Genomic DNA, 16599 nt, shown 5'->3' with positions numbered 1-16599 from the left:
GTGAGAAAGCCTAGTTTCCCATATCTTTGTCAAGAGGTAGTAATGTTAGTTCACAGGCAATCCTATTAGCCTGCCTTTAGTTAGGGTCCTGGCAACATCTTACATTATCACCTGGTACTACTGCCAGGTGTTGGGGGATAAAAAGGACTTGCCTGCCACCCCAGCTCTTTTGATCTCTCTGTTCTTCTGTCCCTGCACTCTCCCTGTCTCTCTCTCTCTCTCTGTATCTCTGTCTTTCTCTGTCTGTCTGTCTGTCTGTCTCTCTCCCTCTCTCTCTCGCTGTCATTGGTGGCCCCCCTTTCCCTCCCTGCATTCCCTTTCTTTCTCTTTTTCTCTGCCCTCACTTTATCCCTTTTCCCAAGCCCACAATAAACCTCCTTCATACCAGATCTGTTCTGTGGAGTGTAATCCCTCAGCATGGTGCCTCCACCGGCCCTGTATACAAGTAAATCTCTGCTTGCATAGTTGTACATCAGTAAATCTGTGACTTACTTGCATTGTGTTGAATGTTTTTCTTGTTTTCTATTTCTGGCTCATTGTCACTGTGTTTTTTCCGTTTTGAGTTGCAAAAGCACTTCATAAGCCACAATGGATCCTTTAAATTCTATCTATGAAGTTTTTGATGTTGCATTAGTTTAGGGAAGTATTTACCTTGGCTCACAGTTGAAGAAAATGGTCTATAACTTTGGAAAAGGCATGGCAGCATATGTAAGAGGCAACTAGCCATGTTCCATCTGTAGCCAAGAAGCAGAGTAACTTGCTTACTTTCTCCTTTTCTTTCAGTCTAGGTTCCCAGACCATAGATGGTACCTTCCATATTTAAGGTGGCTCTCTTCTTTATTAACTTAATGTAGAAACTGCCTCACAGGCATGCCCATAGGTTTATCTCCCAGGTGATTCTAGATTCTGTCACATTGACAATGGAACAGCTAGACACATTTACCTGCTAAATGTGCTAGGTATCACTCCCTACTGTCTTCTAGGTTTTGTGTTTCTATTGAAGAAATCTGTTTCTCTTGTGAGTCCTTCTAGCATTACTTTTTCTACATTTTTCATATCTAAAGAATTTACCCTGCCTGGAAATTACTTTGGCAGAGGAAGGGTCCCAACCTCAGTTTTTCTCCTTGTTCCAATACTGCGTTTGTCTTCCTTTCTTATTGTCAATAGGAAGGAAGGCAAGCTTGTTTATGTGTTGATGTCTGCAGCCCAGTTCCTGAGGAGTAGCTCCCATCTCCTCCGAAAGTCCATCTGCTTAGATCAGTTTTCTAGGTTATCAGGAGCTTCTTCCTTCCCGTGTTTGGTAACAGATGACTATAGAGCACTGCTTTGAAACAGGTCTGCTGTCAATTTTACCCTGCGCTATTGTAACGTTTTGAGAGATGATGGACGTTGCTGAAATAAAGGGCACAGTAATATTTGGGGGTGTGGGGAGCAGGCAGCTGGTCTAAGCAGCGGCTTCTGCTTCCGGCTCAGGCCCTTCATTGAATTCTTACTTCCTCTGACCCCTTGCGTCACGTGTACCACTGTGTGGTGACTATTCCATCCTGTGTGGTCCATCATTTCTGCTTTCATGTATTTCCTTCCCGTGTGGTTACTGCTGCTCTCCTTTTGCTCAGCCACTAGCCATGCCTTTTTGACTTGTATGTGTAGTTTGCTGGCACTGGTGTCTTCCTCATCCTGATTGCCTTCTGCAGATGGACTATCTGTTCTGCATGGGCCCCATGCTTGTGTCTTCTTTTCCTTGTCTGCTTTGGCTGGACTTCTTGTGCTGACCTTGCTAGTGTCTCCATGTGTTTCATTGTCCTCCTGGTCTGGGGTTTCAAGTCACCACTCTTTACAGAGATGTGATCTCTGTGCTTTTCTGCATCCCAAATACTAGCTGGCTGTGTTCTATCACTTGATCTGCTTAGAATTTTTTGTTGCTGTTGTTTTTAATTGTGTCAGTGGAGTTGAGATGTCTACTGTCCAATGGAGCATTTAAAAATTTAAACTGGTTGATCAACCTAGATAAAGAAAAAAAATTAAACTAAATATGGCTGAAAAAAAAAAAACCCAAATAGCATGGAATGCAGTGTAAAGGGCATCACCTTTCTTCATGATGACACCTAAAGTCACCTTAACAAAAAGAAAGCAATGCAGTAGAAGCTGTGCCATTCGGCTGAAGGAACTGTTTGCTCTTGGTGCTATGGGGTTCCCGTTTGCATGCCACTAGGACTTGATAACAATCTCATTACAAGCAATAAGAGGCTCTGGAAAGCAAAATGTGGACCTAATTAATCCATTGCATTTCATCCAAAGTGCACAAGAGGAGGAATGCAGGTCCCACTGATGGAGTAAGTTTATATAGGGTCTTGTAACCCCACATTATGACTTTGTGCTCTAGAGGCCCTGGGCTCTCGCTGCAGCAGCCCCTGACTAGCTCAAGAACTCCTGTCTTCAACAGGGACTGCAGGGTTTTGCTATCACATCTGTGTGGAATCTGACTGCTTATCATTACTGCTGTAGTTCAAGAATCAAATCATGCTGGGAATTGGGCACTGCCGTAGGCTACATCCCATTTCCTGTCTGAAATACAGCTCTGAGTGGGCGACTTTTCGTCCTTGGAAATCTTGACTGCCTCCTTGCTGTCTAGTGGCAGGCCCTGTGTCTTGCAGGTGGGAGCTCTCATATCTGGGTGCTATATGGAACTTCCAACCTGTTGCCATTAACATGTGCATTCTAACAGTACTTCAGCTCCAAGGAAATTATCTTATGAGTATACCAGGATGCCCTGAAGCTCCTCTTTCAAATTCATTGTTCTCTCCTCTCCTCATTTGATTCTTCTTTATAAACTAAGACCAAAGAAAATGATATTTGGCCTACAAAGTGTTCCTGACTTGTCCACGTTGAATGTATTTTGGATGTATACATTTATCCCTAGGCTTCTAAAGCAGGGCTCACTTACCTCCTGTGGTCTATGATCATGTACCTTGACCTTCAAAGCCATGTAGTAAAGATGGCTCACTTTCCTTGACCAGTCACTTTGTTAAGAGACTTGGAGAAAATATTAAGCAAAATGATAGCCTGGAGAACCAAGTCTTCATGTGACTTTCCAAGATTTTTTTAGTATGTATTTGCTGGGAGCATTTCATGCTGTTCCATGGTCTTGGCCTTCTGCCCTCGGTGCTCCACACTCCAGCAATATTCATTTATTTCTCTTGCTGTCCTTTCAGCTACGTGAGCTTTAGCCGAAGCCTTGCTTCCCAGTAGTCACAGTCCAACAACCAGCTCACGGCCTATACCTTTGCCAAATAACAAGTACATGCATAGTTTATAACCTCTGCTTCCTGTTTTCTTCCTTTGGACAGTGGGATTTGCATAGTTTTCCTCCCTCATTTACATAGAGGAAGTGGCAGTAACCTTAAGTATCCTATTATAATTATGTTTGTAAATGAGAGCAGAGTTTGTATATACACCGAGGCTTAGTATCACTGTTCAGAGAAAATACTGATGTGATCTTCACTTCATCAGAGGGACAGCTACTAAGCGCTATGAAGTAAGCCTTATGTGGTACTACCCTATTCTTCATGCTCTGGTTGTGGGACAAATAATTCGCAGTTGTCTCTGTTTACCACTGATATTATACAAAGACTGCAGATTAGAAAGAAGATTGCATACCATTTCCCATTTAGTAAATACACCCCAATGCTGGTACACTTTACCTTTCCCATGATTCCCTCCAACCTAGCAATGAGGCCCCTGAGCTTCTGGTTTGATTTTGGACATTCTGTGTGCAGGGAAAATAGTCCCACAAAGCCATTATTTGAATATAACAGCTACTTTCTGAGTGTGAGCTCTGTGCGTCGACATGTGACTCTACCGTCGTTGAAATCACACCTAGTCCTCAGCTTCCTAGGAACTACATGTTTATTACCAAAAAATGAGCCAACAAATACAGAGTTTCTATTGTCCTAACTACCATAAAGAAAGCTGGGCTAGGAAAAGACAGGCCATCCAGAGGAGGGATGCAAGGCCATGCAAGCAGGAAGAGCTGTCTTTCAGTGGGACACTGTTGAGGAGTGTGTGAAACTGAGCTGCCAGCATAAGATAAACTGGCAATTTTCCCTGAGATTTACTTGATGAAGGTAAGGGAAGACAGTCAAGGGAAGCTAAGGAAACAGAATGAGTCTGTGCAGTTCTTTTTTTTTTAATTAATTTTTATTTATATATTTATTTACTACAATTTATTCACTCTGTATCCCTGCTGCAGCCTGCTCCCTCATCTCCCAGTCCCACTTACCCTCCCTCTTCTCCCCCTAGGACCTTTCCCTAGTCCCCTGACAGGAGAGATCCTCCTCCCCTTCTTTCTGACCACCCTATCCTATGAGGTCTCGTCAGGACTGGCTGCATTGTCTTCCTCTGTGGCCTAACAAGACTATACAGTCCAGGGAGAAGTGATAAAAGAGCCAGCCACTGAGTTCGTGTCAGAGACAGCCCCTGTACCCCTTACTAGGGAACCCACTTGGAGACTGAGCAGCCAATGGGCTTCCTTTGAACATGGGGTCTAGGTCCTCTCCATGCATGGTCCTTGGTTGGAGTATCAGTCTCTGCAGGCCTCCCTGGGCCCAGGTATTTTGCCTCTGTTGTTCTCTTTGTGGAGTTCCCGTCCCCTCCTGGTCTTTCTATCTCCCTCTTCTTCCATAAGGATTCTGACTAAAGTTTGGCTATGAGTCTCAGTATCTCTTTATATACCCTGGTGGGTAGAGTCTTTCAGAGGTCCTCTGTGGAAGACTCCTGTCCTGTTCCTTGTCCTCTGCTACTTCTGATGTCTATCATGTTTGCCCTTCTGAATGAAGATTAAGCATCTTCTCTAGGGTCCTCCTTGTTGTTTAGCTTCTTTAGGACTATAGCTTTTAGTATATTTATCCTATATTACATGACTAATATCCACTTACAAGTGTGCCATTCTTTAGAACATGATTCTGGAAGAACTGGATGAGGTAGGAGATGGTGTAAAGTAAATCTGGTGGTCAGAGATGAGGCAAGTATGCAAATAAATAGAGTATTGGCCCCAAGTGGGAGACAGAGATGGGAAGGATGGACATCAGCCTGTCAACCTGTCAGCCTGTCAGCCAGACCTGCCAGACAGCTGGTGGCAGTCAGTGCTTCTGGGAACTGCCAGGAGAATGCAGAGTCATGAAGCCATGGGGACCTGGAGCCATGACAAGAGAGGACTGGCCTCCTTTGTGCTGAAGAACTCATGGTCTTGGACAGAAGGCTGGAAATTCAGAGGGAAGGAGAGAACAGGCAAGACTTGCTCTGTGCCAAGGTCATGGCCAGTAACAGCGGCCAGCAGATTGCTGAAGCCTGAGGACAGCCAGGGCCTAAAGGAATGGCTCTGAGCCGGCTCATGAGCCAGTCAGGTAATATGAGACTCCCTGGGGGACCCACCTCCCTAGCTCCCTGCTTAGACCCTCAATTCCCTCCCATGGCCTGGAAGCTCAGAGCTGTGTGGAAACAAGTGTGCAAACTGCTAAAGAAGAGAAAGCAAAAGGAGCCTGGAACTTACAGCCTAGCCCTCTGGACAGCAGGTGTTGCCGCAGTGGTGATGGAAGACAGTAGCATGTTCTTGGAATTAGCTCTGGGACTTGTTTATTCCATCCCGTTTTTCCTGGCTACGACCTGGCAAATGTGAAAGATTTTTACGTTTCCTAGTGTCAGATACTATAGCTTGAATGTTGAGTATCCACCAAAGGACCAAGTATTAATGGCCTGGTACTGTCAGGAGGCAGTTGAACCTTGTGAAGGTAGAGCCACTGAGAGAATGCTTTAGGTCACTGGGGACATATCCTCTAGAAGGACAGTGGATCCCTGATGCCTTCCTTTCTCTCTTCCCAACGACTGGTTCCCTGATACTCCACTCACATAAACGGTGGCACCAGAGAGGACAGGACAGTTTCTTCTCCCAAGTTATTTCCCACTCCCATGCTCCCCAGCTCTCAACTTGATAGCCTTTTTTCTTTTGATTATCATTATTACATATATATGCAACATATATTTATGTGTGTATGCGCAGTTACGTATAAATGAAATTTACTGAGTCCATTTTTGTTGTTCTGTGTGTATGGTTTCAAGGCTGACAACTCTGAATTTGGCAACAATAAGGGAGTTCATCCCTGGGAAAGCTAATTCTTCTCCCAGTAGTCATTAGCTACCTGCAGTTTTTTATTTAGGGGTAAGAGTCCCCAAAGTTTTCCCCTCTCCATCATGTCTACTTATATTGCCATTGTCCTCATCTTGTTTACATAGTCATTTCTAGGAGAGATTTTTCACAGCCAACTTCCTAGTGTTCTGGTGCTTACAGTATTTCCATCTCCTTTTGCGAGATGTCCCCCGAGCCACAAATACAAAAGCTGTGATGTAGATGTACCCATTGGGATTGGGCTCTCCACAATCCATTGATTTCCACATTGTGTCCAGTTGTGATTTTCTGTGGTGGTCCCCATTTGCTGTAAGAGAGGCTTCTCTGATGAAGGTTGGTAGCAATACTCATTTAAGGACAAGATTTAGAATATAGTAAAGGATTATATGGGTCTAGCAAAGTGGCAGTAGTAGACTCTTTTTTAAAGAGCATGTCTGATTGCATGCGGGTTGATGCCCCAGGTCCCGCCTCTGAGAGGGAGGTATTGGACGGGTCTGATGCTCTTTGGGTGGATGACACCTAAATGAACATCTGTACAAGGTCCCAATTTATTTCTAATATCAGAGATCAGACCTCTACTCTTGCCTGATGCGTCTAAAACAAAGGGGGGGAACTGTAGAGAGCTGCAGAATGCTATGCCTTGAAGATGGAGCTGGTTTCCGCCTTCCACCTTCCCGATGGTGAGTGCTCTCTGTCACGAACAACTCCACATTTGGCTAAGGCCGAGGATCTGGCTTGCTTCCATGTATGTGGACCTATCTGCATTGCCCCCGTGGCACGCCTGGGTTGGCTACCCAGAGGCTATTTAAGCTGTGGGCTGGCTTTCCCCGGGGTCCGAGGATTGTTCAATGTTCCTGAATAAACTGCATTGAAAAAAAAAATAAATAAAGTCCATGACCTCTCATGTCATGGGAAGCTGCTAGCTTTCCAGTATCCAAAATTACTTTCCTCCTGGCGAGTGGACCTTATATCCAATTAGACAGCTCTTGGTCGCCATTGATACATGAGTGCCATTTATTGTACCTTTATGCATATCTTGCATGCTGGCCATTGTCATGCTTCTATGAATTGCTTTTGGTAGGATGGCCATTTTCATATTATTTCTACCAATCCATGAACCAGGGATATCTTTCCATTTTTAAGTATCTCTCTTTCTTCAAATTTTGAAGTTTTTATTGTAGAGGTCATTTACCTCCATGGTTAGGTGTATATTTTAAGTATTTTGTTGTCTTGCATGTTATAAATAGAAGTTTGTCCATGATCTTTGTTGTCATATAGAAAGGCTATTGACTTTTAAATGTTAGTTTGTACCTGCTCCTTTGCTGAGATTGTTGTTTCTAGAAGTTTTCTGGTAGAATTTTTGGGTTCTGTTATGTATGATATCATCTGCAAATAGGGATAATTTGACTTAATTTCCTGTTTATATCCCCTTAATTTCCTTCCCTTGTCTTATTGCTCCAGTTGGTGCCTCCATCACTATTTTGAGAAAGGAGTGGTGGCAGCAGACTCCCTGTCTCATTCCTGATTTTATTAAGCTTGCTTTGAGTTTTTCTTCATTTAGGATAATGTCAGCTGTGGGTTTGCCATATATAATGCTTACTGTGTTGATGTGCGTTCCCTCTCATCAAACTCTTTTTAGAACTTTTATCATGAAAGTGTGTTGAATTCTGTATATATTGAAATGATCGAATGATTTTTATCTTTAAGTACACTTACATAATTTATATTTATTTACTTATGTATGTTGAACCAACCCTTTATTTCCAGGAGAAAGACAACGTGCCATTTTCAGTTTTTTATTCCTTTTCTCTCTTTCTGTTAATTTCTAGTCTATTTTTTCTTTCTTTTGATTACATTACATGAAATATGCTGGGTTTTGCGTTCTTTTTTTTATCTTAAGTTGGGGAATAAGTCATTGATTTTAGACCCCCAAAAACATGTCATTTAGCATGGGAAATTTCCCTGTGAGTGCTCTTTCAGCTCTATTCCTCAGTCTATTGCTTATATTTATCTCTGATAGTTCAGAATGTTTCTAAGTTTCTTCTTTATATTTTCTCATTACCCATGGGTTATTTTAAAGTGTTTCTTTAATTCATGAATACTTGTAGGTTTACAAACTTTTATTCAATATTGATGTTATTGAAATTACAAATAACATACATGTATATTCTTTAACTCTTTTAAACGTGGTGAGTTTTACCTCACAGCTCAGGCTATCTTCTCTCATAGAAAATTTTCTGAGATTGCTTGCGAAGAGTATGTTTCCTGATGTGGGATGGAATGTCCAATAAATGTCAGTTTGCATGCTGGGATTGATTTGGTGTTCTATGGCCTTAGTGATTATTCATCTGCATGTTCCATCAATTTCTGAAAAAATAGTGACAAAATTCCATCCTATAATTTTATATTTACTTATCTCTTATAGACTAATTTTTCTTTTAATGTCAAAGCTCATTTATTGGTACATAAATGTTTATAATTGTTACATCCTTCTGGTGACCGAGGTCTTTTATCATATTGAAATGGCTTGCTTTATCCCTGATAAAAATACTTTAATCATCAATCTATTTTTTCTATGCTTTCATTTGAATATAAATTAAGTTTTAGATTTAAGTGGGATTAGTGTAGGCAATTTACTGACTTTTAATTTTAATCTGACAGTCTCTGCCTGCTAAGTAGAGTGTTTAGACCATTTATATTTAATGTGATTATTGATTAAATTTATTTTAAGTATCGATTAATCGACTTTACATCATTACTATTATATTTGTTTAATCTGTACTTTTTTTCATTTACTTATCTCTGTCAATTTTTAGTGCCTATTTTTATTAGTCTGGGTGAGTCTTCTTTTTAGCATAATGTAAGTATTTCCAGGTAGATATTTCAATGTATGTGTTCATTATTCTAAAGACTTTTTTCTTTACAAACCCATGTAAACTAGATAATTCTTGGTGCAATTTAAACAAAAAAAAATTTCTAGTTTAAATAAAGTATGACTCTTTACCTCTCTCCCCCCAAAAAAACTATGTTGATGGAGTTCTTAGGGTACTTTCTGTCTCTTAGGTTACGTTCTTTCTTTCTTTCTGCCTCCCATTGATTTTGACAACAATTTACCACCTTCACTGTTGCTCTTTGTGAGGAATATCCATTTGCTAGAGCTGCTTTTGAGATTATCTTCTTGCCATTGATTTTTAGCAATTTGAATTTGATATGTATTGATATGGTTTCCTTGATATTTCTTGTTAATGAGATCCTTGGAACTGGTGGTCTATAATTCTTGTTATTTGAGACACTTTCAGTGTCTATTTCTTTAAAATTTTTTTCAGCTCTCCTTTCTTATGATCACTCTAATTGCATGTTGAATGACTTTCCCAAGCTTTACTGCTCTGTCGATGTTTTTCAAGCCCACTAATCAGTGTTCTACAGTGACGCTTTACTCTCTCAGCTGGGCTTTTATATCTATTGTAAGTGCCTAATCAAGTCCATGGGGTTTGGTTAGAATGGTTGTTTACACACACACACACACACACACACACACACACACACACACATATGCACACACACCCATAAATTTCTTTTCACACATTGGCACTTCTGAATCATAAATTTAACCTTGTTGGACATGCAGTATTTCTTCATTCCTGGGCTTTGTTGTATAATATACTTTTCCGAGGTCTTACACTTTTAGCTTTGTTAGCCCCATCTGTATTCAGCATAGGATTTTCCAGGACTAAGCCATGATACCTCTTAGAATTTGAAACTTGGTCTTGAATGGCTTGCTTGGCAGAAGACTATTGGGTATGGTGATGGATGAGTTTAGCAAGTAGATAAGATTATAGAGTAAGTTTTATTGTTCCCACATTTAGATTTTATTGGAGGCCACAAAAAACAAAAACAATCCCAGCATCTTCTGATGAGAAATAGGAGGAAATGTTCTCATGTCCCATCTTGTTTGGGTCAGTTCTAGTGCATGTAGGTAACATGTAAAATTAATTATTAAAAATAGCAGCCATGTGTTAACCTCCTGGCTGTCTTCCATGGTAATATTGGCCATGCTCATTTCGACAGGGAATCTAGGTCCAACTTGTTTTATGCAGGTGTTGATGATCAGCTGGGCTTTCTGGGCTTTCTAGCTGTCTAAGTCGAGCAATTGTCTAGTTCTTAGCTGAGTGGACAGGAGATCATACCACAAGGCGGGTTGTGTGGCCACCGCTCTCAGTCTTGCTTACACTGTGGTGCTTTGTGACACCCAAGGCTGACAGAGGTGTTAGCATCTGTGTGGAAACACTATTCAAGACTAGGCCTCCAAGTGATGCTTCTGTTACTGCTTTGAGCAGCACAAGCCATGTGATTGGCCTGGATTCAAGAGTCAGGGAAGTGAGTTTGTGAGCATGTAGGTGTGTCGGTGCATACGTGTGTGAATGTATGCCAGACAGGGGGTGCAGAAGGCAACTTTAAATGTCTTTCCTCGGGAACTGTCCATTCTGTGTTTTTGAAACAGGGTCTCCAACTGGCCTAGAGCTTGCTAAGTTGACTGGGCTGGCTGGTCAGCAAGCCCCAGAGATTTTCTGCTGGGTTGGGTCTGCTTCTGGTCTCTGAGTATCCAGCTCACTGGGCCTGAAGGAATGAAGCTTAGTCAGGAGGGTGGGTTATGTAGGATCTCAGTTGACGGTATGTGTGTGAGAAACAGCCTTCTCCAAGATGGTTTTCAGTGAAACAGCTCTCTTTATCGGGGATGGATAAGGGGTGAATAATTGGGCAGTGGGTAGAAGTATGTAGGGTAGATGTACATCATTGGCTAGGGCCAAGATGCTGGGCATGCTTCATTTGTGTGAAGAGGTATTCCAGGTGCTAGCAGGACATGTCCTTATAAGGGGGGAGGAAGTTTAACCTGAAACCTGGCCACCAGGCTACATAACTACCTCAAGAGTGTCAGAGGTGGGGGTCATACAAGCTATGTGTGCTAGGACCTGCAGGTTCAGAGCAAGGAGGGAACACTTACTCCTGCTAGTCTTAGGATGAGATTTTTTGGAGTTTGGACACGTCTCAACCTCACTCTTGCTCTGTACTGGTTCCCCCAAGTCTCACAGCTTTCTGGCCCAATTTTCCTTTTTTCTTCTTAAAGTCTGGAGTTTCAAGACCATTATACCATACCTGGCTTTTTTTAAATTGGAATTGAACTTTTATTTTAAATTAAGGAATTGAACTTAGTTCCTTGTACTTGTAAGGGTATCTCTTCACCAACTGAGCTATCTCCCCAGCCAAAGACTGCCGTGAGAAGAGAAACTGTACTGTTTGAGACTGTTTCTTGAAGATACTGTGCATCTATTCAGACTTACTCTGAAGTAAATAAACAAGACTGAGCTGCTGACTCGAGGCTTAAAGTCATCTCTTGGCTCAGCAGTTGCAGGCTAGCTGGCAGACTGAGACTGTCTTGCGTGGTTCTCAACTGTTTTAAAAACTGAAGCTAGTGTTCATCTCTCCTGTTTGTCTCAGCTTCATCTTTAGAAAGACTTCCAATTTCATGTTTAGTCTGTCTGCAGATTCTTAGATCAACACTGTGCCAACTCATCATCAAAAGGGAAGACTGCTGATGGCAAAGAATCCTCCACCCCCACTTCAGATCAAATCATCTCTGTTTCCTTCACTCAGCTCAGGCATTGGGCTGTTCTGTTAGGAGCTAAAAGACAGCCCAAACCACTCAAGGTCAAGAATGGACTGGTTGCCTCCCATTGTTGGCCAGACTGATTTTCTGCTGCAACGTAGAGACAGGGAAGTCTCAGAAAAAGAAGGGCTGACTGTTCCTATAGCATGGGGCAAAAGGACCTGTTTGTTTCTAAATCCAAGAAAATCATCCTCACTATCAAGTATATAATTTTGTCTCCTTCTGGAACCAATTCATTATAACTGATATTAATATAATGGAAATAATGTTAAATCCCTATGAGAAAAAGAGTGTCTGTTGAGTTTGTCTCCCCTGTTAAACAAAAACAAATGCCTGAGGCCAAATATCGGAAAGTAGAGGAAAATACTCCTCATTGCTAATTACCATGTAGGAGATTTCTGGGTCCCTGACAATAGAGCAGACTTCCAGAAGGAATGTGCCAGGATTCTTCAGCAAGGCTGAGATTTGGGAAAACACCATTGTTGTCAGGAAAACAGGAATACAAGTGATACTAGCCTAGATGGTGAAAGGACCGTTTATCTCAGGTCAGAGGATTCATGTGAAGACCAAGGCATGAGCCACTAGATGCTTTCCTGTCTTCCTGGAAGGGGTGGAGAAAAGCTACACAGATTCTAAAGCAAAGAGAAGGCACTCTATAGTCTGCTTTTTATATATAGTTCATTTTTTACTTAAATATTTAGGTTCTGTTTTCTGTGTTTGGTATGAGGTAGAGCTTTCTGCATTTTGTTTTATGACTGACATTAATATCAGCACCAGTGGCCCCACTGATGTGTGTTGGTGAGTCTGTTATGAGCTGGCTGTGTGTGTGTGTGTGTGTTTGTGTGTGAGAGTGAGTCTGTGTCCTAGGTGGTGACCTCCTTCCATTAGTCCGAATTTCAAGTATGTTTCAGTATTATGTTCACACCTGGCGGCTGTGCTTATTGAAATAGGCTTTGACATTGTCTGAGTTATTGCTCTGCTTTGTTCTTATTCAGAATGAGGATGATGGTGATGATGATGATGCAACTCAGATGCTCTGCAAAGATCTGAGACTCATTTTAAAATTCCCTACAAAAAATCCTTTTGAGATCATGATTTAGATATATATTAGCTTAAGAGAATTAAAACCTTGGTCCTATTTTTTTATTTTTGTGTATGAATTTGATATTGAAAATGTCTTCTGAAACAGAAAAATTTAGAAGTGTGTTAAATTTTTATAATTACTGAAGCCCCCTCCCCAATTTCTTTCCTTACTGTTTATTTTCAACTTAGTTGTATTATGTCCAGGAAGGGAGATCACATGACATGGATTCTAGCCATCCATCCCTTTATGATCTTAGTAGCACAATTTCAATTTTTAAATGATATTTGTGTATGTGAGAAGGGTGTGTTTTCTCTAATGTAGAGCCTCAGATTGATATATTGTATAAATTTATTACTTGCATTAATATCCTTAATGTCTATCAATCACCATGCAAGAGATTAAAGTAATCTCTTTCCTCTGTTCATTAGATTTACCTGCAGATAACATTTTAAAAATTGCAAAATAACTGCAGCTCAGAGAATACAGACTCTATACAGCATAGTGTGGCCTTGTAGGATAAAAACTAAATAAATTCTGTCTATGTCTCTGTGAGGGCTCATTAGTGCTCCCTCTCCCTCCCCCCATGAGCCTGGAGTACAGAACTTGGCTATAAAGATAGTGAATTGATCTGTACTTTCCCCACCACTTTTGGTCACTCACATTTATTAGTGAGGATGTCTTGGATCACTTGGCAGACTGTGTGACTTAGAATCCATCTTTCTCCAGCACTAAAGAGTCCCTATGGTGCAAGCATTTTATCCCTGAACTTAAATATGCCTCTGCCCACTCTGCGTCCTTGGATATGAGGCTGTATTTCAGAGGTGTTTGATATTTGGAAGGTTTAGTTGACAAGTGAAAACAACAGTTGCTTCACAGTGCGTTTTATTTCCGAGATACCGAGCTCATTCCCCAGCTCAGCCCCTTTAAAATGTTTTCATTTAGTTACCTAGTTTTCTCATCTCCCACCCATCCTCTTCCTTAACATTTCCTGTAATCCCCATAGCAGTGGCATCCCACTGAGTCCTCCGTGTTGAGAAAGGTTCAGTTCTTACATGAACTCTGGCCACAAGTGAGAGCCGGCCTTTGGCAAGCAGAATGTCTTTGGATGATTCTTTTGTTTTGTTTTTTCAAGACAGGGTTCCTCTGTGCAGCCCTGGCTGTCCTGGACTTGTTTTGTAGACTAGGCTGGCCTTGAACTCACAGAGCTGCAGTTGCCTCTGCCTCCCAAGTGCTGGGATTAAAGGCACAATCCACCACTCCAAGTTTCTTTGGATGATTAACACTGAAGAAAATTTCCTTAATTGTATTTGCTAAAAAGACATGTCATGTCTTTTCTGTCTGTCTGTCTCCTGAGCACCTTGTTTTAAGATGACATTGTTATTTTGAGATGTACACAGAGATGTTAGTACATGGTAAAATATATAAATAGAAAAGTATTTTAGACTGAAAGTTGATTCTATTTTATCAAAGTTTTTTTGTTTCATCTTGTTTTTGTTTGTTTGTTTGGTTGGTTGGTTTTTCAAGACAGGATTTCTCATTGTAGCTTTGGCTATCCTGCACTTGCTTTGTAGATCAGGCTGGGCTCCAACTCACAGAGATCCGCCTGCCTCTGCCTCCTCTAATGCTGGGATTATAGGCATGCACCACTGCACCTGGCTTTATCAAAGTTTTAATATGAACCAATTTTAAATGTAAGCATAAAGGTTTCTATCTATTGTATAAATATATGTACATACATGCAATACCTCTTCCTGGACTTCTGTTTATAGTAGTTCCCATGACTATGACTGATGATTGCTTATAAGTCAAGTGTATTTCTTGGTGTTTTATATACATTGTCATCTCCAGTCCTACAAGCATGTGAAACCATTTGCTCATCACCATTTATATACAAGGCTTCTGAAATGGAAAATCTTGAGGTGCCTAACAATCTAAACACCACAAGGGTGCTGGGTATTGGTATATCTTTCATGCAGGCCAAACTGGGCATTGATTCCTGCTTGCATGCTTTCCACTCTTTTCTTTCTCTCTCTCTCTCTCTCTCTCTGTGTGTGTGTGTGTGTGAGATAGATAGATAGATAGAGAGAGAGAGAGAGGAAGGGAGAGAACATTGGCACACACAATGTAGTATGCATGTGTATACATGCATGTTTTCCTACATGTATGTAGAGGAAGTACATATGTGCATGCATGGTGGTGGAAGCCTAAGCTGATGTTTAGAAACATCCCCTATGGCTCTTCTCCATTTACTCTTTGAGGCAGGGGCTCTCAATCAAACTCAAAGCTTGCAGCGATGACCAGTCTTGCTAGCCAGCTTGCTCTGGGAGGTCTCTGTCTGGAATTTATAGCTAGGCTACCATACTGTAACTCATGATTTACAATGGGTCCTAGGCATTTGAGCTCTGGTCCTCACATCCATATGGAAAGGGAGTTAACCACTGGGCCATCTCCCTAGCTCCCTGCTCTGTGCTTTTATCTACAGGCCACGCAACTAAAGCATAACTTGTTGTGTTTTTAGCTCATCACCAGGTAGTCTTCTTACATCCTCCTTCCGGCAGCACCAAGAATCGCTGGCAGCAGAGAGAGAGCGGAGGCGGCAAGAGAGAGAAGAAAGGCTGCAGAGGATAGAACGGGAAGAAAGGAACAAATTCAAGTAAGGACTTGAAGATTACTTTCACTGTGATTTGAACCATGAAGCACTTGGCTTACAGACTTCCTAAGTGGGTCAGGAAACAACACGTTCACTCCCAGTTCTGTCTGTATCTTTGAAGTGGAGTAAGATTCACCCGCAGAAGGCTGCTTAGAGGTCGTGTATGCTGCTTTCCTCTAGCCATGTGGCAGGAAGCACAAATAGCCAAATACAATTAGGGTGCTGGGCATCATTGGTTCACCATTAGTTAAAGTGGCCTTACCCAGGACATAATGCCTAATTGCCTCAATGTAATTTGCCATTTCTTCCTGAAGGGCCTCATCATGTTTTATTCATATCCTATTGGATGTCACAAAGAAAATCTTTCAGTTTGTTCTTTGCTCCCCGTAGTAACCACAGTCATTCTTGGCATTCATTTATATATGTTTGATGAAATTTATCTTATATAATATATATTGCCTCCTCCTGTGGGGGAATTTTTGTACCAGTTACTCCCAGCTCATAGTCCCTGATCTCCTTCTCTTTGTCTGCCTCCATGGATGTTTCCCTGGACATGGCCCACATCTTACCTCTCTGTCCCCATGCTGCTTCCCCTTTTGCCAGCTCCCCTGTTGTCTATCTTCCAGGTCCAGGCCCAGCTCCTTGCCCTCTCCTGCCTGGGCTCCACATGCCATGCTTTGCAGCATGTACAGCAGAGTCTTTCCTTACATGTTTCTTTCCTGCCCTTCTTTCCAAATCTGCTTTTCCAGTTCCCCCTTCCAATTTCCCCCCATCACACTTCTGTATCTTCACTCCTTCTTCTCATTATCCCTCCCATAGGATGTTCTCCCCCTTCCCTTCATGTTTCTCCCCATCTCTGCGTCCCATTTCCTCAGCTTAGTTTCTTTGTCAAATATTCTTCATTGATGCTCAGCTACATCATTAGAGGACATAAGACATAACCAGTAAGAAGGTACAGATTCAGTGACTTCTGGCTTCCTCAGAGGCCAAGAAGGACACGTGTCATTGGAGAAATAATC

General features: G+C 41.7%; 1 protein-coding gene across 8 annotated transcripts in view; it reads left to right on the top strand.

The window, feature by feature from the left end:
• Positions 1 to 16599, top strand: part of Fhod3 (formin homology 2 domain containing 3) — a 410673-nt gene that overhangs the window by 322230 nt on the left and 71844 nt on the right. For all 8 annotated transcript variants that reach the window (XM_060377581.1, XM_060377579.1, XM_060377576.1 and 5 more), the window contains one exon: positions 15449 to 15583. In XM_060377581.1, coding sequence (XP_060233564.1) covers positions 15449 to 15583 — 135 coding nt within the window. The remainder of the gene's footprint in view (positions 1 to 15448; positions 15584 to 16599) is intronic.

The sequence above is a fragment of the Meriones unguiculatus genome, chromosome 2 (genome assembly GCF_030254825.1).
Source record: "Meriones unguiculatus strain TT.TT164.6M chromosome 2, Bangor_MerUng_6.1, whole genome shotgun sequence".
In the NCBI taxonomy this organism is placed as follows: domain Eukaryota; kingdom Metazoa; phylum Chordata; class Mammalia; order Rodentia; family Muridae; genus Meriones; species Meriones unguiculatus.
Note: the sequence above shows the minus strand (reverse complement) of the source record. Positions and strands in the feature narration are given on the sequence as shown.